The following is a 27,605-nucleotide window of genomic DNA, read 5'->3' on the forward strand; positions in this document are numbered from 1 at the left end:
CAGTACTGGATGCAGCAGACGCGCGAAAATGATCTCTACTCCTCGAGCCACGAGACAATCGTGACGTGAGATACATCCTTTCGTGGCTGCAGCGTCGTGAGACTGATCAGTCGGGAATCGTATCCCGGTTTCGTGTCCCGCTTCTGCATGCTCACGCGTTTTGTTTTACATGTCGTGTAAGTTTGTGTAGTAATATTGGAAAAAGAAAGCAAAAATAAACAGCCCCGTGCGCCCCGCAAAACTGCGTTCAGATGCATTCTCGTCAATTGTACTCACTTCTTTATTCTTTTTCCATCTATCACTAAAAAGTGTGTGAAAAAAATAGCCTAAATCATTTTCACCATTAGATTACTGAAGAATTGGTAGAGGTGTAAAAAACCACGTTGTTAGATAAAATAAATATAATTGACAGCTTAAGTTAAATCTACACTTGATTATTCTTTCGATATGTGTATCGATATTTGGTCTATGATATGCACTGTAATATGGTACTGATGGTACAATAATCTCATATCCGTAGAATATAGTAACATGGGATACTTTTATTGTAATCAAATCTTGTCGATATATTCGTTGAATATTGAATAGCACGCTCGACTTATGCACGTGTAAATCTCTCATGGCTTTACATGCCGTTAAGTATTTATCCCTACCTAATCATCCTGCTGCACTCTGTCAAAGATCACGATGTTGGATATCTAGTTATTGTAATCGCAGTTTAATTGATTACCATTGAATATCATTGCGTTTGCAAAGTTCTCGTCAAATGGAATAATATATGTTTGCTAAAGCACGATTACTCTTCTGCATTTTCGGGATTTACCGAAGAACAAGTTCATCTTGCATATCAATGAAGGCTCAAGACGATTAAAATTCGTAGATAAGTGGCCGGTACTCATCGTGCTGACAAACCGATCGCACGACACGTTCGTTGCGATGATTCGTTTGACATACGAGCGTTAACCGTGTCATCGTACGAAGCGGGACCACATCCGAACGACCGTCGTTTCAATCCATCGATCTCGAGATTCGTTGGCAACACCGCGACGCAATGCGTGACGCAAATCGGCGAGACGACGTCGCATCCCTCAGAATCTCGTGTTGTCGGGCATCTTGACGAAATACGCGACCTTGTCTTCGGCCACTCTGTAATTATGAATCCATCTCGAGCCCTTTCTCAGGCTCCCGTCGATGCCGTCCCGCCAGACCCCAGCCGGTAGATAGACCTCCCGTTGCCTGCTTCCGGAATAGAGCACCGGCGCCACGATCAACTCCTCGCCCACGGAAAATTCGTCGACCACTACATGGCATGCCGGGTCGGCCGGATCCAGCATCCAGAGCGGCCTGATAATGGGCAGACCAGTGTCCAGAGTCTCGTTCGCGTACTTCTTCAGCAACGGCGTAACTGTCTTCTGCCGCAAGGTGGTCAGCCTTTTAGCGATTTCCAGGACCGACTCGTCTGAGTACTTGCTCGGCAGATGGGTGAAGCGGATCACGGGCAAAAAGGTGGACAGCTGCAGCCAGCGGATGTAGAGCTCCTTGTCTGGCAGATCTACCTCGTAGTCATTATCTGGATTGTTGTCCGACATCGGTAGCGCCACGTCGCCGCCCACCGCTCCCGGCATGATAAACGGGTAGCCGATCATACCGTAGCTGAGGACGGTGGGAATGACGGTCTTGATGGCCTTCCAAGATGACGGGAAGGGCGGCAGGGACACGAACACGGGTGCCCGTGGCCTGGAAATAGCGCTGGAGACACCGATCACGGGTACGGTGCTCAGTATCGAGCGAGTAAAAATGGTCTTGTAATGATCGGGATTGGTCAGAGGCTGCTCGCACTTGTAGTAGTGCGGCATATCCTGGGCAGTGCCCAAGTCGAGATAGAACGAGTCCACGTGGTATTTCATGATGAGACTCTCGAGCTTCGTTTGCAGCCAGGGTAAAGTCTTGTTGTTCGTAATGTCGAGCACGCCGGCGCTGTTACTTTGCTTGTACCTGAAATTAAATGTGAATCCTTTTTAAAATGACCGGATTACCGTACACATTATAAGATGTGCTACGAAAATTGGTATAATAATTTATATCGAGAGATAGATATCTTGTTTAAGAACCTTGTCAATGCCGGGATTCTAGGATCGCTTCCCCTCTCGGAGATCAATAATCTGTTAGCGACAGCGTCCTTGAAGTTGATGGATTCCGTAGAGATAAAGGGTTGGATACTAAAGACTATTCTAAATCCTCTGCGATGAATGATGTTGATAGTCTCCTCCATGGAGGGAAATCGTTCTTCGTCTAGGATGAAATCACCTGGACTGGGCTGCCATTCCTCGCTCAGCAGAACGTGTCCCTGGCGGAGGAAACCCAGCGCGATCACATCTTCGGTATAATTGTAAATAGCTGGGTCATTGGTGGGCGAGATCTGCCAAACTGGTTCGGACAGCAGAGAATGAACGGCGTGCAGCTCGTCGGGCTTCAGACCGTCCCACAGTGACTTCTCCGCCATCGAGGAGTGCAGACTCTTCATGTTGTCGGTCGCGCAGATGGTGTAGTTAAGCTGAGGTAGCGGCGTCAAGTGATTGATGTAGGCGAAGGCGTCGTGTTTTGCCTGCAGGCAGAAGTCGTTGGTACGATTGGCGTTAATGGAGACGTAAAGCGGCGTCTCAGGATCCACCAGGATTGTAGCGCCCTTCGAATTGAGAAAGTATCTCTTCAGCACGTTGCCGAAGGGATGTTTTCTCACGTCGCCCGTGATGAATGGGCTCAGCTCCAGCCGGCCGCGTTCCAGGGGATACACCATATTCTGAATTTGACCGGCGCCGTACCAATGGCCTCTTTTCGAGGACCAGTCGAAGCAGTCCTTGGGATTGTAGTAGGGGCTCAGGCTCTGCCAGGTGACGTGGTAGCAGTGCATACCCTCGCGCTTCGTATGCGCGAGGTAAAGCCGTGTCTGCTGCAACCACTCGAGGCAGACCGAATCCTGTCGCTGATGATGGGGAAGGCAAGGATACACTCCTGTGTTCGGTGGGATTCCCTCGCCGAGCCGAGCGGCGATGATCTCCGCCCCGGTACTGCTGTAGACTCTCATCATCCTTTCGTTTTTATTAAATCTAAAAAAAAATTAATAAATAATTGTTAGAAATCTTTGGTGATTTTCTTCAAAGAGTGAAGCGGAAATTGTAGGAAATATTTCTCAAGCTCGATTACGTGTACATACAGTGACGACGAAAAATTGTCGCGTAAAATATTCGATAATCGTTATCGAAGTCTCCCTCCCACGATTCTAAGATAATGCAGCCCCTGAAAAGCTAAGCGTGCACGTTGGGCTACCAATTGAATACGCATTTTGAGACTGACACGAGATCAGCATGATAAACGAGCCTTAATGTATTCCATTAGGCGCTTCCTCCTGGCAGAGGCAAATGACCGAAAGTTATTTCAGAGTAGACGACAAGCGATGCCGTCTATCGAAATACCACTCCTTGACTAATGCGCCAATACGTGCGCAAAGTAATTTTTATGTGTAACGTTTTATCGATCGCAATGGTAACCCAAGGAGAAATAAAAAGTCAAGATGACGTCAATTTGATGTTCATGTTGACCAAAATGTGACATGCATGGCAAGTACTCACCTAAATTTTTCAAAATAAGCTCGTTGTAGGACATGCTGAGTGTAGTAAATGTGAGCGAATCCCACGAGGAAGACGATGCAAAGGAACAGGATGCCAACGAACGCTTTAAGCCTGGAGAAAATTGAATTCTTGAAAAATTATCAGATGCCTTCCAACACTTATTGCAATGTGAGCCGTCGGCGTATAATTCGTACTACTTTTCAATATGTCCATTATTTCAATTTTGTACAGTTTCCACCTTCCGATCGCTTTACCTGTAGTCAGCATTCTGACGTCTCGCACTGCTGCGTAACGCCTGCGGTAACGATAACTGCAGTTTCTCCTTCAGAAGACTGCTAATGCTGTTCACGCTTGTTATCGTGGAAGTCGCGCTCTGCACGCCCGAAAGTTCCGTCGTGTCGTTCCCCATTTTTTCATTAACTGAGGGCGACACGATTCTGCTTTTTCTTCGCGGCGGAGCTTGTAGCGGCACTCTGAAAAATTTCGAAATCATCACTGGCTATAAGGCTACAAAGTCCACTTAAGACGATCCGATTTGTGTCGGAGTTCGAAATCTATTTATTATCTTGCCACGTGTGAAAGACACTAGAAGAGCCAAAATATACGTATACATAAATATATTACAATATGCATATGAAATTGTAATTAAAATTCTATCCTGAAATCTGATGTCGATACCCAGTGAGAAATGATTCGTCGATCGATGTCAAAACGATCTTGGATCGACATCGACACCGTCAAATTGACGTCGATTCAACACGTTTCGACATCGATCGATTAATCATTTGTCACTGGGTAATTATAGATTATCTAAAGTAGACCGAAATAAATAAATGGTGAGTATCTCTGTTTGAAATTTCTGAGGCTACTGATACACATCATTGTATATACCTTTGCAACGATACGGCGCTACCGATATCATATCTGGGAATCATCTCGTCGTCTTATTACACACCGGTATTTTGATCGATAAATTAATAAACTAGTATTTCGATAAATTGATGAATCGATATTTCAGCTGACATGTGAAAAAAAAAGCGAGGAGAATTGTAGAAAATTTTGAACAATTACATGCGCGCGAGAAAGCGAGGGAGCTGTAATTGCGATCAAGCGGCGACTGTTGGCCGAAACTGGCTGCTACGGGAGCGAATTCTTCTAGCGCGATAACCCTGAAGCGATATGAAGGAAGGTCGGAGCCAACGATGACGATACTTACGATGACCGTGAACACGGTCAGATAGATACGCTCGTACGTTTCATTTGCTCAGTCGGAACGCGACCGCAAGCGAGAGAACGATAAACAGTACCTCGTGTATGCGTCTAGTGGGGTGTTACAATGCAAATTGCGGCATTTAGAGCGCATATCGTCGAGAGAAAATTGCAGGCGAGGTATCCGTCTCCTGCGAGTAAGCTACACGGTGCCGTTTCTCCGATCTCAAGTTCGGTGCATTTATAGATTTATTAAGCGGTTGAAACGGGTCAATACAGGTGCGAACCGGATCAATATTGGAATGGCAAACATGGCAGCGTGTAATATGTTGTGCTACGCTATTATCATGCGTTGAGTGAAGATTTGACATAAAAATTCACATAGAAAAGAGTCACTTGGATTGTATTTCGCGCGGATTGCATGTTGCGAGAAATCGACCGAAGCCGCTGACGACACTTCATCAAACAAATTGATATTCCGGCACTAAATTGATCGGAGCCGTATGGTATCGTTTCTAATTTGTGCAATTTCACGAATCGTGAGCTACGACACGCAGAACCACGGCACTGAGAAAAATGTCCGATTAAATGTAATCGGACAATTACATAATAACAAACGGATGTGTCCGATTAAATTGCATATCCAATGAAAAATGTGATCGGTTTTTCGATCAATCAAATTTCATCGGATGTATCTAGAATTCAATCGGAAAACGTAATCGGAAAAATTAACCATCGGAAACACTATTTAACTGGTTTATCCGATAAAAAGTTTTCTCAGTGTCGCCTTCGCGGCTCTACTTTTCTTCTCCGATTCGTCTCTTAATCGGTCACCGAGTCTGACACTCACTTGGCCAACTCCTCGTCATTCGCTTCCTCTTCAGTTTCGGATCCCAGAGGACTTCCATTCGGTGTCGAGCCGCTATTACTGAAAGTCACGCTGCTGCTGGTCACGCTCTCCTCTCTCGTAAATTTCGAGGCGGTACCCTGAAACATCGCAATTCGGAATTCAGGTGTGAATAAGCGTGCCTAAACCGCGCCGGCACCTGTGCAATGAAACAAATCGTCGAGCAAGGCTGTAAATTATCTTTATCGATCAAATAGCGAGGCTCACCTGCGCCCCATCTATATCGCTGATGTATCGGGAGCAGCGCTGCGCTTTGACACGCTTGATTTGCAACGTTTCGTATTCGTGTTATTTTTCATTGACACTCGATTCGCGAGGAAAATATCACGCGGCATCGATAAGACGTCACTACGATTAATTAATTAGTATTTTATTGGATCTTGTATTTCTTTAAATGCACGTCTCTCGCCTTTCAAGTTCTTTTTCTCAAATAAATAAACTTGGCAAGTTGTAAACAAAAGTATATGAGATATTTCTAACAACGTCGTAAAAGCATACGAATTGCGATATCACACTGATCCATAAACAATCAAGTACAACGACCGTACCCAGAAACGCACTCCTTATCAACGTTTATTGCACATCGTATATCAAGTGAAAAGTTTACCAAATATGAAACGGAATATTTTAGGCAATACAGTTTCTCTGTAGTGAAACGTCACTCGAGTGCATTTCTCGACTTTCGTGCTAAAACATTAGCGTGACGCTAATTCCGTCGTACGGCAATGATCCTTGAATACAAGTATGCGTACACAGTTCGATTAAAAATTGCTGATACGCCAATCGATGCGACACGTGATTATCGGCCTTCATTCTTACCGAGAGCTTATGTTTCTTACCGAATATCTGAAACTAAACTATTAAAAAGCCTCAAGATTACGAGAGAGATTTTTCTTCTCATTTCAATCTATTTAAATCTCGCGTATCTCAAAGAAAAAAAATGTAGTTAGACCTCGACAAGAAAAGGGGAGAGAAAGAGAATGTAGAAAATGATAAAAAATGCTAGTTGAAAAGAAGTAAAATCTAAAATAATACCGGCACGGTATAACGCCAGCGTTCGTATTGAATGTCTCTGCTAGAACTGCGTGTTTTTTCTGAGTAAGTGTGGAATATTGCAGGATAACTTGCAAACGATAAATTGTACGCAACACATTACCGAGAAATCTTGTTTTTTTCTAAACTGACACACAAGTATGAATACTGTAATAGACGATGATCAATAGAAAGAAACGCCTGGATTCGTCCTGTTTTCCCGAAATTGAAGATCATGAGAAAGAATTACACTCGTTGTTTTTAATGTAGAAAATTCGCGTAATGTTTGTTAATAATTTTTCTCTTTTTTGTCGCGGATTCATTTCTTCTCTTAAATCGCTAGAGTTTCCAGAATTTGAGCAATCCGTCATCATTGCGCAAGTTTGTTTTGCAAATTGCTCTTAACCGCACCTCCTGAATGATATTCAGCTTGCGTTTCTTAACGTCGGCCAAGGCACTCTCCAAGGAATACATTAAACTGTGCCTGTGATCCTTGACATCCATCTTGTACCACTCGTACCGGTCCATACCACTCATCGTTTACCTTTCCGCCGCTTTCGCGGTCCTCCACTTCTTTCGTGCGATGTACGACGCGATGTAAAACGCTTTACGCGACGACGAAGCTAATACGAGACTTGTATATAACAATCACCGATCGTCGTTGAACGAAGGCTTCCAAGGACGACTCGAAGACGCAGATCGGATCGAATTGTTTCCTTAGCGGAGACTTGTCGCGTATCAGTCATCCGAAATCACGTTGACCATGACGGAGCTTCTTTTCACAAACGCGCGAAATCGAGCGGATACGATATGACGTTAAACGAGAACGTCATTAGAGAGACTAACATTGATTCAGTGGGTGCGAAATACGCGGAATGTTGTTGTTTGACTCTCGGAACCTACTTCTTCGGTTTCGGGCGAGCGTATATTATTCTTTTTCTTTTCGACACCTGAAGAATATTTCCGTCGTCGTCAATACATTCTGCGTCATCCACTTTTAATATTTATATAAGCTTATCTCTAGTAGTACAGTGCGCTGGCTAAACATTGGCCAAATATTGGTCCAATGTTGGTTATATTAGAAATGCAACTTACGTTTTGTCTGTCTATCCGAAGATCGTCCATCTCGTTAAGATTGCTGGGCATGGATATGCTGGTCTTTCTTATATTCGTGGCGCGTAGTGGCCTCACTTCCGGCAACGCTTTCACCGTATTCGTCTCGTTGGCGGTATCTTGATTGTTCTCCTGCTTGGCTGCGTTAACAACAACGTTCGCATTATCACCTGGTTTGCCTGAAAAGTCTGAAAGCCAATCGAGTGGAATAATTGGATAAAAATTACAAGCATTCGAGCACGCCTTAAAGTATGTTGTGATAATTAATTTTACGGAAATAACGTTAAGCAATCAACAATAGCATAATCTCTGAATTTGCATAATTCAAAGTCGTTATCGTTGTATAAATATTCGCGGCGATATTAGCGAATTGAAAACGAATGCACGTACGCAAGTGGGAAGTCCTATATGCTAACTTATCGCGGCGCAAACTCTCGTAAGAAAACACCGCTGTAATTGAAGCGGCGGCGCCGATCGGAGATCAAGAGTAATTAAACAAAAAGCTGATACTTTTATTATACGCCGGCAGAACAAATAAATGTCAAAAATCGTGCCTGATATAACCTTTCATAATCTTGGCAAATATAAATAACACAAGTCAATAGGAGAATTAGATTGATTGTGTCAACAATCGAATCTTTTTCAAATGAAAACGGACACAATAAAATAATCATAAAAATAATCTCAAAAGAAAGCGTTCGGCTTGTGTTCGAGATAAAAATGTGCGACTGTTCGCAAAAGCGAGACGACAAGGCTGTCGGGAAAGTCGATCCGGAGACCGTAACTCTTTTTTCGAAGTGTCCTGCGCCGTACCGTCCCGGAAGGGACATCCTTGAGCATGCAATTTTCACCGGCTCTGATCGGATGCCGGCCAATTCCGTGCAATCCAGTAGCAGCGATGCGATATGCGTTTCTGCGAAAACTTCGTCGACAGACACGGAATCCTCTAGCGAGTCGAGCAGAACGGTACGTTATCGATTGGAACGCAATTCGATAAAAAATTTGACTGATTAAAACACAATAAAATCGTCCGAAGAGATTACTTGCCGCGGATAAATAATTACGTTGATAATTGCAGTACAAATTCGTTTGTCCCACGGAGTATGATTATTCCGGCGAAGAAGAGGGCTTTAAGTTATCGCCGGTTTGTTTGGGGACCGACAGAATCGAGGAGGTTGTGGAGAAGGAACCGGACATCGAGTACACGTTAGCCATAATAAAGCCGGAAGCGGTGGTGTACAGGAAGGAAATCGAGCGTCGAATATATGAGGAAGGATTCGAGATTTGTCAGACCCGTTGGTTGCAGCTGACACCCGAACAGGTTGCGGAATTCTACAGCAATCGCTTCGGCGAACTGAGTTTTCCTCATCTGGTGGCATACATGTCCTCGGGATCCATTATAGCGTTTGTGTTAGCAAAGCAGAACGCTGTTGAAGAATGGAAGAGACTCATAGGGCCGACCACGGTATATAGAGGAAAGTTCCTTATGAGATAGGCTTCTAGTATGAGACAGCGTGGTTTCAGTTAAATTAATAGGCATCATCTGTTGAATCCACCATGAATTTATTGCCCTCGGTGCGAAATCTGTTTAGTGGAAAAATCACTGTTAGATTGTGTACTCGTGGCGAAAAAGGATTTGTGATTGAATTTGAGTGTTGGAAACCTGCTATCTCATATTAGAAACCCATCTCATAATAGAGGACTTTCATCTACATATTAGAGTCCTCAAAGAATATTTTAGGAATCGATTCCTTTTCACCGAGACTTATCTTAAGAATCGTTTTAGGTGGCCGAAGCGCGTTTGTATTTTCCTGACAGCATCCGAGCGAGATACGGTCGCAAAGGAGACAACTTAAAGAACGCCGTCCACGGCAGCTGCAGCCACGAGCGGGCCGAGAGAGAGATCCACTTTTTCTTTCCCGACTGTAGAGAATTAATTTCTGTTTTATATTTCTCTGCTATAGTTAATGTCCTTAATTTCAGTAGCGCTATTCCGAAGTCAACCTAGAAGTCTCTTCGTATTTTTCCTCAGTTGTGACTGAGCCCTTGCTGAGAGACGAGATGGTTGAAGACTTTATGTGGGAGACTATCAACCCGGTTCTCGTCGAAGGTCTAACATTGGTAAAGTGATCGTTGCCAATGAAAATTTGTACATATTTTGCGGACAATTTTTTCGTCTCAATAGCCTGGGATTAATTCTAAATACAAATTTCTCTCCACAGTGTTGCAAGCAGAGACCGGCCGATCCTGTACTGTGGTTGGCGCACTGGCTGATCCTGAACAACCCTAATAAGCCTAAACTACCGGAAGATCTCGCTTTAATTCCGACATAATTCTCTCTGAATCATCTCGTACCATCGACCTGTTCTACACTTTAATATAGAACACCCGACGTCTTACCCACTAGATCTATTTCCTTCGAGGTCTCTTGACGACGACATGACGGCATCCTTTTTGTTCTCCTCTCCGTCGCGGTTTGCGGACTGTACCTCAAAATATAAAAAAGAAATTGCAAAGTTCCGCCGTGTAAAATAAAACTCGCGCTGCGAGGCCTTCATTCTCCTCCCTCGTCTCTCATTTGCGATTAGATTTAAGAGGATATTCATGACAGTCATTATTTAATACCGTTCCGTAATTCTGTGGAGAAGCTTCGAAGAAATAAGAGCTTCCTCAAATTTGTTTTATCTCATTGATCTCGTTTCAGCCGGAGCAATGAGTAAGAGAAAGAGAGAGAAAGGAAACGAAGACCTCAAGTATACTCGCACACAGCGTACAGTATTTTCAGTATATAATTACCTGGACTCCACCAAATGCTGAACGATGTCGACTATCGCTGGCTTCTCCTCGATTATCCGAGAATAGTCCCGTTCGCCATTTGCATCTTTCACGTTCTCACCGACTCCCACATCACCGTTCGTTCGCCGCGAGAAACTCTTCTGCCTCTTTGCCGCATCCACTCCGTTCGCGCGATTCTGCTTCGCGATCGGTCGTTCTTCGCGTCGCTCGGGCCTCGAATTATCGTTCGCGATCTGATTTTTCGTCAACACTCGCGGCGCACCGTCGACATCCCGTCCGTTCTCACATCGCACTCCATTCCGCTCCGGCTCCGCTCCGTCGATCTCGAAACGCACTCGCACCGCCGCTGCACCGTCCACATCATCGAAACCGTCGCGGCTAATTTCCTGCGGAGCCTTGATTAATCCATTGTCGACCTCGCCCGCCTCGTCGTGCCTTGTCTCGCCGGTTCTCTGCCTGTTATCTCGTAATCTTTCCTTGGGTGGACTCGGCGACGGGGAATCGCAAGTCCTGCTGCCGGGCGACCTTCGAGACGCAACAAGCGACATCGTTAAGAAATTAATGGTGACTTTGATTTACGTTAATTAATTATCGATACGCTACATTTTTTCATCACGTTTTTGATTATTTCAAGAAATTTGTCGAATTAATAAATATATAATTACAAGAATTATATAAAATTCAGTTTAAAAGTATATGATATTTGAATAAAGAAAAAGAGAGAAAAAATGTTTTGTTCTCATCAGTTTTCATGTTACCAAAATCTCACTCGTGCCAAGCGAGTGATAGTAATTTTTACATTCTTTATTAGCGTATCGAAGAGAAATTGAGGATACCTTCGCGATGGAGACCAAGTGTCCGACCAGATGGGATCGATCAACGCTTTTGATTCCTCGGGTTTGGCGGAGCTGACATGGTCGGAGGAGCCGGTACCAGGTTTGTACCAGGGCGAAGGTATCTTGAGGGACCTGCCTAAGGTCGGCCACTCCTGGCTGGTACCCTCGTTCTGATTAGAGGGTAAGACGGACAGGGAGACGCCCCGTCGTTCGGCCAGTCCGACCGGATCAACACTGGCCACCTTCACGTCCCAAGGATCGACGATGGATAGCAGCACTTTCTGCGTCGTAGAACAGAGACGAGATGATGATCACCAGAGATCTGGGCAGCGTGGGAGGGGCGAAACGCGAGAACGGCGGTCGCTGGAGCCGTCTGTGTGAGTGGACTCGTTAAGTCTCGTTAAACTTATCCGCGGTGGACGCGCTCTCTTTCTCTCTCTCTCTCTCTCTCTCTCTTTGCGTCTGATTCCGATCGGGACGAGGCTGACTTTCAATTATAAAAGTGCACTCGTGGGAAAGATACGGCAACGTGAGAAATTCGGAAATCCTTCCGGGCGCGCGATCTTTTTCGCCGGGAGGGAGGAGAGCCCTTGGGAAAATATACCTTAGAAAAACCTTGAAATTTTACCTTAGAAAAAGAAGAAGTATGAAAAGTAAAGTTGGACACTTAAAACTTTTATTAAAAGTAAACTTGAAACTTACTTCAAGAATTTAAAAGAAGAATTGTAAAAAGTATGTGATTGGCTATGTGTCCGAAAATTACTTTAAAATGTCTTAAGTGAACTTTTAACTTCTTTACGTAAACTCGTAGACATGATAATCTCTTTAGGTTGCCAGTAACAAGTAACAATGGATAAGTTTCGTCCACCTTAACTGGCACGTGTTTAATATACAGATACAAGTGAAATTAAAAATAAAAATTCCAACTAATTGTACAAAAGTAATGTGTAAAATGAAACGCAATCACATGTAACGAGTACATTAAAAGATATGGTTTGTCAAGTGGATACGTAAATAACAAATTGAAAGTAAATCTTAGTAAATAGTTTCCAACCGAATCGTCCGATCGAATCATGTATAATGTAATTTTTAAAGTCTGTAACTTTGAGGCAATGACGGCACGTGTTCATCCTAACGCAATAATACTGTAATGGCACATTGGTCTTTTGCTACTGAACGTGAATCATTTGCCAGGAACATAATTCTAACTCCTTAAACAAGTTTAACGCCTTTAGTCGTTGAAATTTACCGATTTGCCAAACAGACTAGACGGATGAATCACGTGGAACAGTGTGACAGTTCGATTTCTCTTAGCTCCATTACGTAATGACGCGTGAATCCATAACGAGTGACTGTTTATGTGATTGTTATGTCATGACTAATAAGAAGAGCTGGTTAGGGCATGAAATATTGTCCATCAGAGCGTTACGGAACAGGAAAATCTTTGCAACGTCGGTCAACCGTGATGCAGACCCGTTTGAATTGTCACAATTCGTTTCGAGCGTAAAACTATTGTTTCCTTTCGAGGCAAACGTTTGAAGTAGTGGTCAAAACTAATGTTATTTCTATGCAAATATGAAGGAATAATGTATTTCACGATACGTATGCATTTTTCTTGATAATCGCAGTTTTTAATCAGATATCAATTTTTCCTTGTTATTTTAACGTATCACAATGATGATGAAATTGCACCGATGATCTCAGTAAAATACTGGAATTGAGTACGAAGAATCGCGAGATTTCTTAAGAATTCAGGTCAGCGCGCGATCGGATAATAATGCAGCATTTCGCAAACTACGAAGCTATTGTCGAGTACATTTATTAAATCATTTTTGTTTCCTATCTCGCTTTGTGACGAGAAAGTAAAAAATTCTCCCGTTTTAACAGTAGACATAAAAAAAACATCCTTGAATGAAAAAAGAAGTTGACGTTTAAATAAATTAATATTAAACTGTGTGTTGGGAATAAACGGTGGTAATGAAACAATTTGTTATAAACTTTACTACTAGTTGTCTCAGTAACGGAATGAGTAAATATGAAAAGTTAATACATACGTGAAACAATTAATCTGTCAGAGTTACTTCAGAATTGTATTAAAGTTGTTACATTGCATTGCATAACACTTTATATAATATATTTGAACTCCTTCTCAAACTATAACAATTAGATTTACAACGTAGTGTATACTGGTTAAAAATACCGATATAATTTAACTTTGTGACTGTCAACTTCCTTCATCTGTTATCTTCACAAACGTCATCGATAAGGCGGATGTTTTCAAATCAATAAAGATTTTAATCTTTTGTAAGTATTTTGTCTCTGCTAAGAAAGAAACCGACGCAAATATTGTAACACTTGTCCTGATCTTATTATTATTTTATGACTTTGCGATTGAGTTGTTAATCCTTTCTTCAGGAAAGGAGTTTTATCCCCGAAGTATTATAAAAGTTGTTACGATGATAAATATAAACTTTGATAGTTTTTTTGGAACGAACGAGAAATGTTACGAATTACACCTAATTGTATATAATTTCATTGTTATAATAACATAAAGAACTGAAAGAGCTGTCAAAAATTTCTTATATTATAAAATCATAAAGAAATAATTTGAATATTTTAAGAGATGTCACGAAGAAATAATTTAGATTTTAATATTAAAAATATTAATTTGAATTTTTTATAAATCCAGAGAAGTCGCACATGTAATTCGACTTAAACGACTACCTTTTCACCACCTGTCTTCTTCCTCTTTTTTTTAACACGATCCATTTTTTTTCAGACTACCACAATCCTCTAAGCTGTTCTTAGCGTCAAGCCGGCGGCGATTGGATTAAATCCGCGGTCACCGACAAACGATATCTCTACAAAGGAGTTCCACCTTCCGGGGCAGGTGGTCTTAAACTGATCTGTCGTGCCGTATATCGGCGGCCACTTAGCGATATCTTCTCAGACCGCCTTGCATGTATCGGTATCGCATATACGAGGTCGCGTGCACACGCGAGAGCCTGCATGCATCGGTTACAAAGGTGTATTACGTAGAATGTGTACATCTACCTTGTACACTAGTGCGCGAAAATTACACGGCAATATTACGCGAGTACACGACTCGCTTCGAGTTTTATTTGTGCTTACATACTTTACGACCGGGGACTTTAATCCGAGATAGTAGTAATTATAATGGGGAACATCGCGCGTTATCCTCCTTTGATGGGCAGCGCACGGCCGCATTCCGCTGGAATATTTCCAACGCGAATTGTAATCCCTCCCGCATGGCATTCGTGACACCGGTGCTTACATGTAAGCTTATTGTCAATTTGCCCGCGAGATTGTTTGGTTTTACGTATGGAAACACGGCGAATTAATGGAAACGACACGACGATCTAATTGAAAATTCTCTATTCTGCGATGGGATTCCACCAGCACGGGTCCTCCTCTTCCACGGGACAAGTTCCTATGTTGCGGTGCTGGAAAAGCTGCAGCATTGTTTCATCTCGATACTGTTTGCTCGTGTGTACACGTGAATGCGCTTTATCAGATTCATTTCAGATTACTCGCGTTACGTAATGACGATTGCACAGATTGTATTTATCGCGTTACTTTATCTGCGACGCGTAATTATAATAATAATAAGCGGGATACACCGTTAAAAAAGGCACGCAAACAAGTGTTCTATTTCTTCTGCTTTTATTATACGCTTCTCAATAAGATGGCTCATAAAGAAATTGAATAATACCTCTCTCGCTAACTCGAAATACTAGTTTTACAGCAAACGTTTCGCGAACTGATGTTATACGGTAAATTGGAGCATTTGTTATTACGTACTATGATTATACGGAATATTTTAATTAACGCCTAAAGAGTTAACCGTAATGATATGGTCTTGTAATAACAATAATTAAATTATACTATCTAATTCGTCATTCTGTGTTTGACAGGCTCGTTAGCACGCTAATTAATGCGATAACAAACGATTGAACAAATCGATTCGTTTCCTAGTGAGAGACATTTTGCAAAACGAACGAATACAAAATAAACGAAATCTTTTGTCGAACGGCCTCTCGAAATAAAAGGCAACTTCTCGACGCATTCGCTCGGCTTACGACACTAAAACTGTCGTAAGGCAATGACCGAATTGCAATAAAAAAATACTGCAAGATAAAGATAATTTTACAAAACTGTACAAAATATCATTAACCCGACTATCTTCAGATCTTTCGCATCAGAAGTCTCAAATTCAACTTGGACGTATCTCTGCAATCACCCCGTACGATTTTCTCGAAAAATATTCGCTACCAATTAACACACTCAGTTTCTTTATAAATATTATTGCCATACTCTAAACACGTGGGCTGCTCCGCTACCGCAGACATTCTCTTCCGATTCGAAAATTATTCACTCGATTACTTAATTATTCACCGATCAACGAAACCACGAAAGGTCTTGACGCGTTATTTCGAGAGAATCTTTCTGCTGCCGGTGATATAATAACCAATGAGACCTTCGGGTTTTTCGTATTTCAGTAATATCGCTTTAAATAGAGGAAGTGCGAAAATACTATTGAACGCATTCACTAGAACTGCATTGCGAATTTTCTCGTTTGCGGATCCTAAATTATGTAAATGTTGGGTGACCACCCGAAGGTTCATTCAGATTTATTTATCACCAATAACAACATTTCCGGACGCACGTATTGCTAACTACAATTCACAGATCACTTTGCACAATTCTCTCCCTCTCTCTCTCTCTCTCTCTCTCTCTCTCTCTCTCTCTCTCTGTTTCTCTATCGACAAAACAATAGAAACCATTATTGTAACTGTCTTGTTCGCTCGAATATCTAGGTGCACGCGCGAATATATCACATCGTATATCGATCGTCTTGTATGAGTGTTCACTTGGATACTCGCGCGTTCGGTTATAGTTACGCTATATTATGCTCTATATTTCTATTATCATTAACAGTATCATAACTATGCTCTCTCGCGAGCATATATATATTTTTATCTTCTCTCTTGTCATTCGGATTTTACATTGCAACACACATACACATTTTCCATTCGTCGCACGCGCTCGATACTCCATGAATAAAGTTTAAAAACGTTAACGGTAATAATATATCTATCTTTCTATTTATTATCTGCTGAAACTGCTCTCAGTTAAGTAAGCGGCATGTTTAGAACGAGTGGGTTCGAGTGCTGCGAGAAAGCAGGATGCATGCGCGGAGGAACGAAAAAGGAAGGAAGGAAAGAAGAAGAGTGGAAAAAACCAACGGTCAGATCATGAGCATCATAATCGTGTGCAAGGAATAAAAAATCGCCCCAAATATTCGCTTTCTACTGTGGATATCTATGCCAAATGCGTATTACGGCCTTTTACAAAATCCCGCAACGCGCAGAGTTGGTGCTAAACGTTATCCTTATATGTTTCTTACTTGCTGTTATTATCAATACGTCTTTTTAACATTATTAATGAGTATTATTTTTTCTTCGTACAAGGTAATAGAGGATACCATTACCACACACGACTCTATTACATTATTGTTCCGAGTTGTTATTTTTTTTTTTACGCCTCTTCCTCCTTTACTAAATTCCGTTCACGCTTACGTAATCGAAAGATGAGCAGTAACACCGCATTTCTCTCACTGTATAATATCTTTACAAGTTCATTGAGGGGGGAGTAGCCCGAGATAAAGTTTCTCAGTCGCGAACGTCGATTTAAAAATAGTCCTCGACTCTTGTTACATCCTCCGGTTCACTTGGTGATTTCGCGTATCAGATCGTCGGTTCAGCGTTACGCGACACCCAGTTATTAATTTTGCGATCAAGTCATTATCGATCTTATCAAAACGCACGCATACACACATACACAACTGAGTTTCTTCTCAAAAAGTATATATATTTGTAATGTTAATATGTACAGTTTCTTCTACCATTTATCGACGCTAATACTTTATACATACTAATGAACTAACAAAACGTGTAGAGGACTGATCGATATATTACATATCGATTACGGGACACGTGGCACCAGCCATAGCCAAGCGTGTGTTAGGAATCCGTTTGTTACACAGGATAGTTTAAAAGGAAAATAAGAATCCGTTTCTGCTTACAATGAAGTCGTCGATGAATATGATATGTATCTATTTCTTCTTTTCTCCCAGACTTCTGTGGCTTTTTTATCTTACAAATCTTGCCTGCTTGCAAAAAATATGGATGAGAACTACCACAGCGATAAATTGAACGCGCTATCGATACTATTGAGATCCCTTACAAACGTGCGAAAGCGGTGCCTCTCGTTTTAAAATATCCTGCGTAACGAATTGACAAATTATTATTGATTTATTATAAAATATTGCACATTAGAAAATGCACAGGATATATCGTTTCTGTCGTTTAAACGCACGATCGATACGCAGATCTAACGAAAGGGAGTTTCGGGTCTATTAGGCGAACAAAAAGGAACGTTTTATGTAAGACGATCGATTCTCTCGCCGGAAAACGAGGTGCGTGCTGTATACATAATTCGTAGGCCAGAAGGATAGGTGGTTTCTAGGCGGACGCGACCGTATCCCCGCAGTTATAATAATAGTCTACGTGTATCTGTACACTAATTCTCTTACATGTCATCGCGTGTGCAATTTTGTTGATCGTAACGAAGGAAAAACGACACGTGTTTTATCGACGAAACAAAAATCTCAGCTATATCGCATACGTAAGAACCAGATTTATTTTCTGATTCGAGCTGCGTCAAGATTGCCTCGCCAGGTCGTAGACGAGCACGGCGTACAATATAAATCCGCGTTTAAATTTATACATCACATTTCGCTCTCGATTAAATTACGTGCGAGCGTTGCAGTATTCGATCGAATTTTGTTTCTCTGGTAGAAGCGTTTCTTTCACCGAGATTCCATCTATTCTTGCACGGGTGCATTTGACTCTTTCGATGACAATGTTGGGCAAATGCTCTCTCGGTGCACAGCATTAATGTCCGGCGAAGCCAACAGATGGAAAATTTGATATGCTAAAGGTGCTACGCTAACTCGGTACCGTTTCTAAAGACTTGCTCTAATCCTAGTAAGAAACAAAATTTCGACTACGGAGAGACGAGCACGAGATATCCCATGAAAGGACCCCGTTTTACAGGACCCGGATACCTTTTAGCGTCGTACGTTACGTCATTCCCCTGGGTCGTCCCACTTCGCTTCCTCGGCTATTCGATCGAAGCAATCCGAGAGAAACGTATACTGCAAGCACGGTATCAAGGTAAGGGATCGAGTGGCGAACTCGCGTAGAGAAATTACACATGTTGCAAACCAGGAGCCTAGATTCTTGAAATTTATTCGCGAGGTAAACGTATGCGCAAATTCTGCTCTTGCAGAAGAGCAGACTTTTCGCACACGTTTCGCCGTTGCGAATAAATTCAAGGATCTAGCCCCAGGTCGCGAAAAGATGGCGAATACTTACGTAAGGGGTGAAGACCTTGAGCCAGCGGGGTGGACGATTGTCCTGGCGTGTGTATTGGAAGCAGAATGCCATCCCGTCCTCGTCCACTTCCCACCGGGCGATGGTGCTCCATTGGAACTCGACCACCTGCGACTCCAGGGTGCCGTCCTCCTTCGCGGCGTGCAACTTGAAGGTCGCCGTGCCTACCGCCGGCACCACGTGGCCCTCCTTCCTCGAGTCGCACGCGCAGTGTGGAAACACAATGTCGCCGTACCCGCTGAGTTCCCTCGCCAATTTCAGATACTGCGCAAACACAAGATCTCGCGTGAACGCGACGACAAGCGTTCAAGATCTATAAGCAATTTTCCTCACTCGGTGCGAACCTCGTGCTTTCTCGACGCATCCTGCAGAGCTTTCAGCTGATACAATCGTTCTCCCGCGGTGATGTGACCCCTGTTGACTTCGTCGATTGTCTGCCAAAATATCCAAGTCAATGCCTGCTCGCTCAGAGACCTATTTATATTGAAAAGCCACCTCCTCACCGCCAGACACGTCGCGCTGGCGGTCGAATAATTCTGAATGTACAAAGTATGCGGGTGTTCGTGAGGTTGCAGCTTTCTCTCTGTAACACAATAGTCGTGTCAAGCCACCGTCAGGATAAGCCTCCAGTAAACTTGTTCAGAATTTATTACGAAGTGGCAAACGGTTCTGGCACGTACCGAAATTGTACTCGACGATCTCGAACAGGTAAAAGTACTTGGCGGTTTCCGCGTCCAAGCCGACTCGGCAGCAAACCGCGTCGTAGACGTCCTTCACCGACGCCGCCTTGGGAACGGTGACGGTGACGACTTCGCGATCGGGTAGCAGAACCTTGAGATCAACCGCCGGGCCCTGATCGCCGTCCTCCTCCAGTCGATCCGTCAAAAACTCCTGCATGGCATCGCTCTCCGCTATGACGCGCACAGCGCAAACCTTCTCCAAATACTGTTCCAGGCCGCGTCTTCTCGCGTCAAGCTGCTGCTCGCTCAATCTGCAACGTAAATAAGGGGACTTATTCTCCGAGATACGCGCAAACGATGTATCTCGTTTTTCACGGAGAGGAACGGTGGTAAAACGCGCCGATTGCAGTGAATATTACGAGATCTGTACGGTTCGATTACAAGACGCGCCACGATACTGAATGGACTCATTCATTCCGGCGGTCGGACGCGACCTTTACGAGCGACGTGTAAAATTAAGCGTGAGGACATTACTGGAATGGCCATTTTCCCGGCAGCTTCGGAAAATTGAAGCCTATGAATTCCTTCTTCAGCGCCATATGCAACGCCGCGAATTCCCGATATCGGCGCGAGCACAAGTGCCTGCCGGCCATGTGGACGTTGAAGACTACGAAACGCTCGTGCTTCCTCTCGCGGACGTGATAATCCGGCACGCTGATGGGCAGAGATCGCTTCTCGCTGTAGTCCACCGATGCGTAGCTAAAAAAAATATATATAATGCCCTTTGATACTTGTATGTGCTTTAATCGATCGACTTAGATAAATCGCGAGATTGCCAGTTATTAGAATCGTCTTATCAACGAGATAATCGCGACGATATCAGAAGTATCGTCGAAAAACGCTTCTTTTCAAGGTCTGGTTTCGCCAACGTCGCCTTAACGTTCTCTGTCTCTTTCCGACTGTTACTCTAGAAAGAGGCAAGTATGAATTAAACTAAGCTTAAAGTTGAACGACGTTTAGTGAAACCGGACCTAAGGCCCGGCTTCACCTAAGCGTTGTTTAACTTGTAGCTTAGCTTAATTCGTTCTCTGTCTCTTTCCGACTGTTACCTTAGAAAGAGGCAAACATAAATTAAACTAAGTTTAAAGTTAAAACGACGTTTGGTGAAACCGGACCTAAGCCGTAAAATTTCCCCCCTTGCATTCGAGCGTCGTTATTACCTGAGATCCTCGCAGGGCTCCAGTCTCTCCGCCTCCTGCGGCGTCACGGAGATGACGGTCAGGGTGAGGACGTCGCCGCCCGATTTGATCAGATCCACCACCTGCTTGTGAGTGGCGCCTTCGACGTTGACGTTGTTCCTGCAAACGGACGGTGTTCATTATTACCCGCCGTGTACTTCTCCGACGTCTCTCTCGACACCGCCGTAATTATATACACGCGATTCCCAACTCGAGCCGACCTCAGTCGCGATTGCGGCGGACCGGCGGAATTCCACCGCCTGCGATTCTCGATCCACTCGCATTGCAGCGCGGTCATGTAACACGTCAACATATTTCACGCGTTCTTATCGGCCACGATAGCGCGCTAATCACGAGCCAGACAGCGACCAGAGTTAACGGGGCGATCGCGCGATCGAGAGACTCATGGGTGAACGACGATCCTGCAGGGAGACTCGCGGGCCGCACGTCCGGTCCTCGGCGATCCTCCGCGACGAAAGGAGCAGCAGGCGGGCCTTCGACGAGGTCGCGATCCAATCTCGCTCGCGCACGTTGTCGGCTCTCGGCGGCGCGAGTCGAAAGGGAATAGGATAGCCGGTAATCGGCCTTTTCAGCACGAGTATCGAATTCCGACCGGTGAAAGGACCGGTCCGCGATTGGTCCGCGCGCGGAGGCACGGCTCTCCCCGGAGGTCGACGAATGTCGCAGCCAACACGGATTTCCACGTCTGCATGCGAGGAAAGGCGCGTCGCGCACTTTATAACATTTCGCTATCACCGCGTATCGGTCGGGACCCGTTATAAGACGTTATCTATCTTCTGGACCCCCGGCCCGCCGATCGTCTCCGTTTATCTCGTACGATTGCTCGATTTAATAAACTTTTCAAACAAATACAAGTGCACACTTTTAGATTTTATACACATGATATAATTTAATCGCTACGCAATATCCCAAGGAGAAGTGAAAAGTCAAGATGATCAATAGGACGTCGCGTTGACCCAAGGAGAGATAAAAAGTCAAGGTGACGCCAATTTGATGTCATATTGACCAAAATATGAACATAAATTTGGTCAACGTCCAATTGACATCATCCTGACTTTTCATTTCCGTTCTCTAAAAGTTTTGGAGTGAAATTTCACTCGAATCATGGTGTCACCGACCACTTCACTCTATTCGTGTGAATATTTACTCCAATAGAGTGACTTAATTCATTTGAAGATATTTTACTCCAAAAGATTGAGAGAACACTTGGGATGTTAAATACTGTCGAGAGACTTTCTTCAATTTCGATCGCGTCGCACCAAGTGTCAGGGTGTCGAAATTACACGGAGCACCAACCATCAGTGTCAAGCGCGTGTGCCGACGTTGCGCTTGCCAAGTAATAAGCTTCATCTCAACAGCGCACGTGTTAAAGCGCCGAAAATGCCAGCGAGAGGTACACGATACTTTTCGCCGGCTGACGGAATTAGATCGGGCAATCAGTCAATAATACGTCGCTACGTGCACGCTAATCTGCCGGAAGATAATGCGCCTCGGTGGGCGAGCGTGCATGCATGTGTGGACTCTCGCGGGAGCATACAGAGACGCGCGTTATTTATAAAGCATTCGAGTGCGTGTTGTTGCCCGACGCGATATACGCGGCGCGCATCGCTTCCCCCTTACAGAAATGTAATTAATAACCAAATAAAGTATTAAAAAAATTACTAGGAAATTACTGCACGGAAAAAAAAGATGTTCAACAAGATCAGTGTAATTGAAATAAAATCGTTGAGACAAGTATTAATGAATGAAAAACAATCAGATAGTTGTCTTAACAATCTGAATATTCAGTTAAAAGACAGAGAATCAATTAACCTTCGGTTAGACGAGACCTTTCGTTTGGTGCCTACTTCGTGACCAAAATCGAATGCGAAAGAAATGGGGCCACTTGCCTATAGACATTTGTTCTCACTCTTTATCCTGAAAATCGTGTGATCGCGAGACAACGTGGCGTTTTGAAGAACTTTACGAGAAGCCTTTTGAAATTTTACCATACATTTTACTGGTAAAGTGTACATTAAGTACAATTACTAAAATTAAAATTCTTTGAAATGCCGTGTTGTTCCACGATTACATAATTTTTCAGGATAACTTTTTAAAGGGAATTCTCTCCGTGCGGTATTACATTTTTGCACGGGCCTTCGGAGCGGTTTGCAAACGCGCGCGCCGTGAACCGCTTGCCGCTATCCGAAACCTATTATTCACACCGCCGGGCTAATTGCGACCGGCCGGGATAACGAAGCGTCGCGGGACGTAATGATTCGCGCCTAAGTCAATGGGTCTCCTGATGGGGCCTAATGATTGACGCAATTCCGAATGAATGACTGTTCGCTTTATCGGATGCATGCAGCGAGAGCGGCTCCCTTTTATGTAATATTCACTTATCGTCGCTCGTTAAAACGAGAGTCATCGTCGGATCGCCGAGCGATCTCCAGCTGACGCTACGGCGCGCTATCCATTGTTTAATTTATCGCTTTCGATTGGCGTAGTTGTTTTTTGTCCTGCCGGGTGTCATTTTCTCGACGATCGGGAAAACGTATTTCAGCGGAGAAGCTGCGCGGGGTGACGTGCGTAAAGTAACTTTGTGGAAACCATAGGAAGAGTAAGCCTTTTAAGGACATTAACACGAGAACGTAACGCAAGAAAAGAAGTCATATAGAATGTGCATAGGCAACGAGGAAGCGTACAGCCCGCGCGGTTATCGTTCATTCTTACGCAAGCGACGTTTGGGGAACGTAAAATCGCCGGAACGTGCAAAGGTAGAAGGAAACTTGGAACCGAAGCTTCGAAACGTGCCGTTCAATGTCAAAAATGTCGTTGCGAGCGACGTAACGGCGGCAGGCAGAGACCGGCCGCGGAATGCAGACGGCGGAAGCCGCAGAATTGGACGAGTGAAAGCGAGAGTTTCAAAGTCTCGCGCGACGATATGCACCGCGATTAACGGGAAGAGAGTACGCGAGGAGGACGACGCGGTGATGGGGAGAGAGAGGGAGAAATACTCGCCGAGACGTTCGCCAATTTGCCTGCTTCAGGCGTCTCGGCAAATTGTCGCCGAGAGTCGCGGGGGGGAAGAAAGATCCTCCCTTCAATTTCGCGGGATGAGAAATCGCGCGAAAGCGTCAGCTGCCGAGGTTCCCTCGCGGGACGCGCGTCCTTGAACTGCGGCGGAGTTTATGGGAACCTTGGACCTGCGAGGTTCGTAAACTGTCGTAAACAGATTCCATCGCCGCGCCGATCTGCGACGCGCGAAAGCACAGATAAACAAATGAGTTTGTCAACGCAACTCTTACAAGTGCGAGACGCGATATGTCAGCAGTATTGCAGGCGATATCGCTGCTTTCCTCTAATCGTAAGACGACCCCGTTGTTATCGGAATAGAGATATCGCGCAGCCCTTTATTGAATCTGACTGCACAGTCGCCTATCTAATAGCGAATTCGATTGCCTGCACTAGTGCGAGCAACCGAATTCGGTGTAAAACGAGCAGCGCGAGACAAGTATACTGTGTATCTCTCGAGATCGATGGTGCGTCATCGACTCTCAATTCTATACATGCCTTTGTCCCCGCGTTCACCTGTAGCGATCGAATCTGTCGAGGATGAGCCGCGTTGCGAGACGTACGTACAACGTGAAATAAAACTCCGTGCAAATAAGTTGGACCGGAACAAAGCGGTAATGTTTTAAGCAAATTAGCTTTTAATTAAACGGCGCACGGTTACCGCGCGCGCAGGGTGGCTAATGATCGGGTATGCAAATCCAATGGCGCTAACGACCCCGCCGACGGAAATTGTAAATGCGCCTAGCGAGTTTAGACAGTCGGTTAACTAACGCTTAATTCGCGATATAGAGATGCTTCGCTCGTCGCGCTTGTCATAATTAAGGCCCGGTTTCACCAAACGTCGTTTAACTTTAATCTTAGTTTAATTCACGTTTGTCTCTTTCTAAAGTAACAGCTAGGAAGAGAGACAGAATGAATTAAGCTAAGCTTAAAGCGACGTTGGCGAAACCGGGCCTGAGTATCTCGATCTTTTAGTTTCACAAACGTCGGTCAACTGCTAACCGAAGGTGAATGGATTCTACGTCTCTTCTGAAATAACAAGATGGAAAAAGGTAGGAAATCGACTGAACTCTGATTAACAGTTCACCGACGTTTGTGAAACTGGCCCTTAGGGCTCGGTTTCACCAACGTCGATTAATTTTAATCTTATTGTTAATCTGTTTCTAAGAGAACAGTTGGAAAGAGACAAAGTATGAATCGAGCTAAGCTTAAAGTTAAGCAACATTGATGAAATCTAAAGCACACCGAGGGAAGTGACTCCGAAGCGTATCTACATATTTATTGTTTCTCCGAGGGGGAAACCGCTGACCAAAATCTTGTACACCAACGCCCACTAATGTGAAACACCCAGTGGGCACTACTTTAGCTTTATCATCTTATTTTATTTTTATAATGCCCCAGCAAGGCCTAATACCCAAACTAATGCCCTAAAAATGCCTAGTAATGCCCAGTAATTCCGCAAATATGTACACCACAATGCCCTCAGTGGTTTCCCCCTCGTGTTTCTCGGATTAAACGTTAAAGTAAATGAGACTGGCGAGATGAGACCCGAAGCCTCGTGAGAGGATCGGTTCTTACCGACAGCTAACCGGTTACAACGAATAGCGAGAAATTCGTTGAAATAATCGGTTAACGAGTCTACGACCGGGAACCGGTCCGAAGCTCGCGGGTACGACACGACGATTTTGCAACTGTCGCGTTTGTTAAGCTTCGCAAACGAGACGTCAAACAGATCGAACGTATTCGTCACGCGTGGTGCACGTGTTTTTTTTATTTCGTTCTTACGTCAGAATTTGCAAAGCGGATACGTTCGCGTGCATATGTGTACCGTTCTCTCGGATTCTGTCACGTCGGCGTCAGTTAGCGTGGTTAGTCTTCTCCGACGATTATCCCGTCTAAAAGTTACAGCGCTATGTGTAATCTGTATCTAGCGACGCCCCTGTATTTTCTGATAAGCCCCGCGATAAAGAGAAAATTTCGACTCATCTCCCGAACGCGATAAAATTCCCAACGCCAGTTAACCAGGCTAGTCCTACTTCTGGAAAGAATTAAGGAAGATAATTTACGTTGCTCTCTAGTTTAAGCGGGATCCTTGGTATCCACCAGGATTTTTGAGTACATCAGAAGATTATCTAAATCTGCGTGCGTCTGTGCAACGGCTAGAGCCTTCGTAATCCTTGAGGAGCCCATGTACGATGCCATCGGACAGGGCTAGTTGCCAAGCAAGGCTATATAAGCAACTGATCCTCGATGAATATGCATAGAGCCAGTCTAATGTATCCCTACGAAGTACCTTAAATAAACGCGGACGTACGTGGCATTTAGCCATTGATCGTGTAAGCGAATCACGAAATTCGACGACTGTCACGCGGGAAAACAAAGATCCAGATCCATTCTTAATCGCGCTTAACAAGTCGAAGGACGTTTAGATATCCCTGCAAGAATAACGCGTGGGTCGTAGACGCATTTATTGAGACTTTCAAAAGGAAAGTGTCTAAACTGCGTGATCTTAATAGTTGTTTGCAGACTGTTTCAGGTTTTCTTCACACGATAATTTAAGGTCCTCTCGACTCGGCGCACGGTCGGTCTCGCGCGCGTGGCAAAGTATAAACTTTGCGCCAGACATTACCGTATCTTCTCTACTGTATCTCTTGATTTAAGCTTGACGCAAAACCCTGATCTAAGGAAATACAAGTTGTTATTGAGAATTATTAATCTTCTATGGACTATCGAGACATCGAATCCTATTGAATTCCATTCTCTTCAATGCACGTGTTTTCTTTTCTTTTAGAGTGACGCAGTTAATTAGAAATACAATTAAAGTGGTGCAATTTTTTATGCGTCGCAAAAGATAATAAATTCTCTTTAGACACTTTAAATAGAAATCAAATAGAAATTCAGAATTAAGCTATCGTTTCTATTCACGGAGCCTGTGACAGTCCTACGTTTGATGTGGAAAAACTTGCGTCTCGGATTACGTTAGTCTCCTTGAAGAAAAATGTACAACACAACTCCGCGACATGCCTTCTTATTATCTCTGTACCTTCTTATTACCACTGTACATCACGTGACGACAGGCACAGATACAGTGATGTACAGTCAAAAGCAAACGGGGATTTCATGAATATCAAAAATAATTACAGTTAAATCTTCAGTAATTTCTAACAATCCACAATAGAAACGTAGAAATCACATGTCAGCTTGACTTTGGCGTATCGGAACGCATTGATCTGTACATCCCTGTGCTTCTGCATCTCGCAGGTCGCTTTCACGTAACAGCCTCAGGATTCGTAGTACTCCTTGGTACTCTCGCGCAAAGCTATCCAAGCGATATTCTTCATTCGAGCAAAACGCGCCGGGGCCAACGCGGCAGAAGCGTCTCGCGTCCACTTGTTTGGGCTCCAAGTTGCAAACCGCTCCAGTTGCGATTCCTGCGCAATTCGACGTAGAACATGCTCCAGCCGGAGCCGCATTGGACCCACATCGCGAACGTGTCGCGCCTTCGTCAGGACAATCGTGTGCTCCTGATGGCTCGTCGAGAGAGAGAGAGAGAGAGAGAGAGAGAGAGAGAGAGAGAGAGAGAGAGAGAGAGAGAGAGAGAGAGAGAGAGAG

At 44.0% G+C, this 27,605-nt stretch overlaps 3 protein-coding genes and 1 long non-coding RNA gene across 8 annotated transcripts in view; 2 read left to right on the plus strand and 2 right to left on the minus strand.

Annotated features, from left to right (window-relative positions):
* Positions 1 to 386: 386 nt before the first annotated feature.
* On the minus strand, positions 387 to 14,366 carry LOC105564344 (uncharacterized family 31 glucosidase KIAA1161). Of its 4 annotated transcripts, none has more exons than XM_012016648.1 (10): positions 14,247 to 14,366; positions 11,523 to 11,803; positions 10,687 to 11,211; positions 10,291 to 10,373; positions 7,873 to 8,078; positions 5,689 to 5,825; positions 3,884 to 4,102; positions 3,630 to 3,740; positions 2,112 to 3,107; positions 387 to 1,995 (listed from the first exon to the last, which is right to left on the minus strand). In XM_012016648.1, exons 1-10 carry the CDS (start codon positions 14,289 to 14,291, stop codon positions 1,089 to 1,091), a joined length of 3,510 nt encoding a protein of 1,169 aa, XP_011872038.1. In that variant the 5' UTR covers positions 14,292 to 14,366; the 3' UTR covers positions 387 to 1,088. The 4 variants fall into 4 exon arrangements, with proteins under 4 accessions (XP_011872038.1, XP_011872039.1, XP_011872037.1 ...); XM_012016649.1 differs by having other exon boundaries at positions 7,873 to 8,030; positions 10,291 to 10,379; XM_012016647.1 differs by having other exon boundaries at positions 10,291 to 10,379.
* On the plus strand, positions 7,995 to 10,287 carry LOC105564343 (nucleoside diphosphate kinase homolog 5-like). Its single transcript, XM_012016646.1, has 5 exons — positions 7,995 to 8,856; positions 8,969 to 9,355; positions 9,677 to 9,815; positions 9,923 to 10,011; positions 10,113 to 10,287. The coding sequence occupies exons 1-5, from the start codon at positions 8,611 to 8,613 to the stop codon at positions 10,221 to 10,223; spliced, it is 972 nt and encodes a 323-aa protein (XP_011872036.1). The 5' UTR covers positions 7,995 to 8,610; the 3' UTR covers positions 10,224 to 10,287.
* On the plus strand, positions 11,746 to 18,386 carry LOC105564341. Its single transcript, XR_001009112.1, has 2 exons — positions 11,746 to 11,899; positions 14,302 to 18,386. It is a non-coding gene; the product is annotated as an uncharacterized LOC105564341 (long non-coding RNA).
* LOC105564340 (sorting nexin-27) overlaps positions 15,194 to 27,605 on the minus strand; it is a 15,549-nt gene continuing 3,137 nt past the window's right edge. The window contains exons 1-7 of one of the 2 annotated variants that reach the window (XM_012016645.1): positions 21,140 to 21,690; positions 20,901 to 21,038; positions 20,215 to 20,439; positions 19,681 to 19,991; positions 19,345 to 19,583; positions 18,983 to 19,264; positions 15,194 to 18,762 (exon numbers count right to left, since the gene is read on the minus strand). In XM_012016645.1, the coding sequence (XP_011872035.1) occupies positions 18,694 to 18,762; positions 18,983 to 19,264; positions 19,345 to 19,583; positions 19,681 to 19,991; positions 20,215 to 20,439; positions 20,901 to 21,038; positions 21,140 to 21,231 (1,356 nt within the window). In that variant the 5' untranslated portion in view covers positions 21,232 to 21,690 and the 3' untranslated portion in view covers positions 15,194 to 18,693. Of the gene's footprint in view, positions 18,763 to 18,982; positions 19,265 to 19,344; positions 19,584 to 19,680; positions 19,992 to 20,214; positions 20,440 to 20,900; positions 21,039 to 21,139; positions 21,691 to 27,605 lie in introns of those variants that run through there. The other variant, XM_012016644.1, reaches the window with a different exon arrangement.

The sequence above is a fragment of the Vollenhovia emeryi genome, unplaced genomic scaffold (genome assembly GCF_000949405.1).
Source record: "Vollenhovia emeryi isolate VEMERY1.0 unplaced genomic scaffold, V.emery_V1.0 DF939166.1, whole genome shotgun sequence".
Taxonomy (NCBI): Eukaryota; Metazoa; Arthropoda; class Insecta; order Hymenoptera; family Formicidae; genus Vollenhovia; species Vollenhovia emeryi.

Excerpts from the sequence above, each read along its gene's own strand:
- LOC105564343 (XM_012016646.1), top strand. The coding sequence starts at position 8,611 with ATGTGCGACTGTTCGCAAAAGCGAGACGACAAGGCTGTCGGGAAAGTC. Across the intron at positions 9,816-9,922 it reads CCACTTTTTCTTTCCCGACT|TTGTGACTGAGCCCTTGCTG; the intron begins GTAGAGAATTAA and ends ATTTTTCCTCAG. Across the intron at positions 10,012-10,112 it reads TCGTCGAAGGTCTAACATTG|TGTTGCAAGCAGAGACCGGC; the intron begins GTAAAGTGATCG and ends TTCTCTCCACAG.
- LOC105564344 (XM_012016647.1), bottom strand. The coding sequence starts at position 14,291 with ATGGATCGTGTTAAAAAAAAGAGGAAGAAGACAGGTGGTGAAAAG. Across the intron at positions 10,380-10,686 it reads CAGCATTTGGTGGAGTCCAG|GTACAGTCCGCAAACCGCGA; the intron begins GTAATTATATAC and ends TTATATTTTGAG. Across the intron at positions 5,826-7,872 it reads TTCGGATAGACAGACAAAAC|GGTACCGCCTCGAAATTTAC; the intron begins GTAAGTTGCATT and ends GCGATGTTTCAG.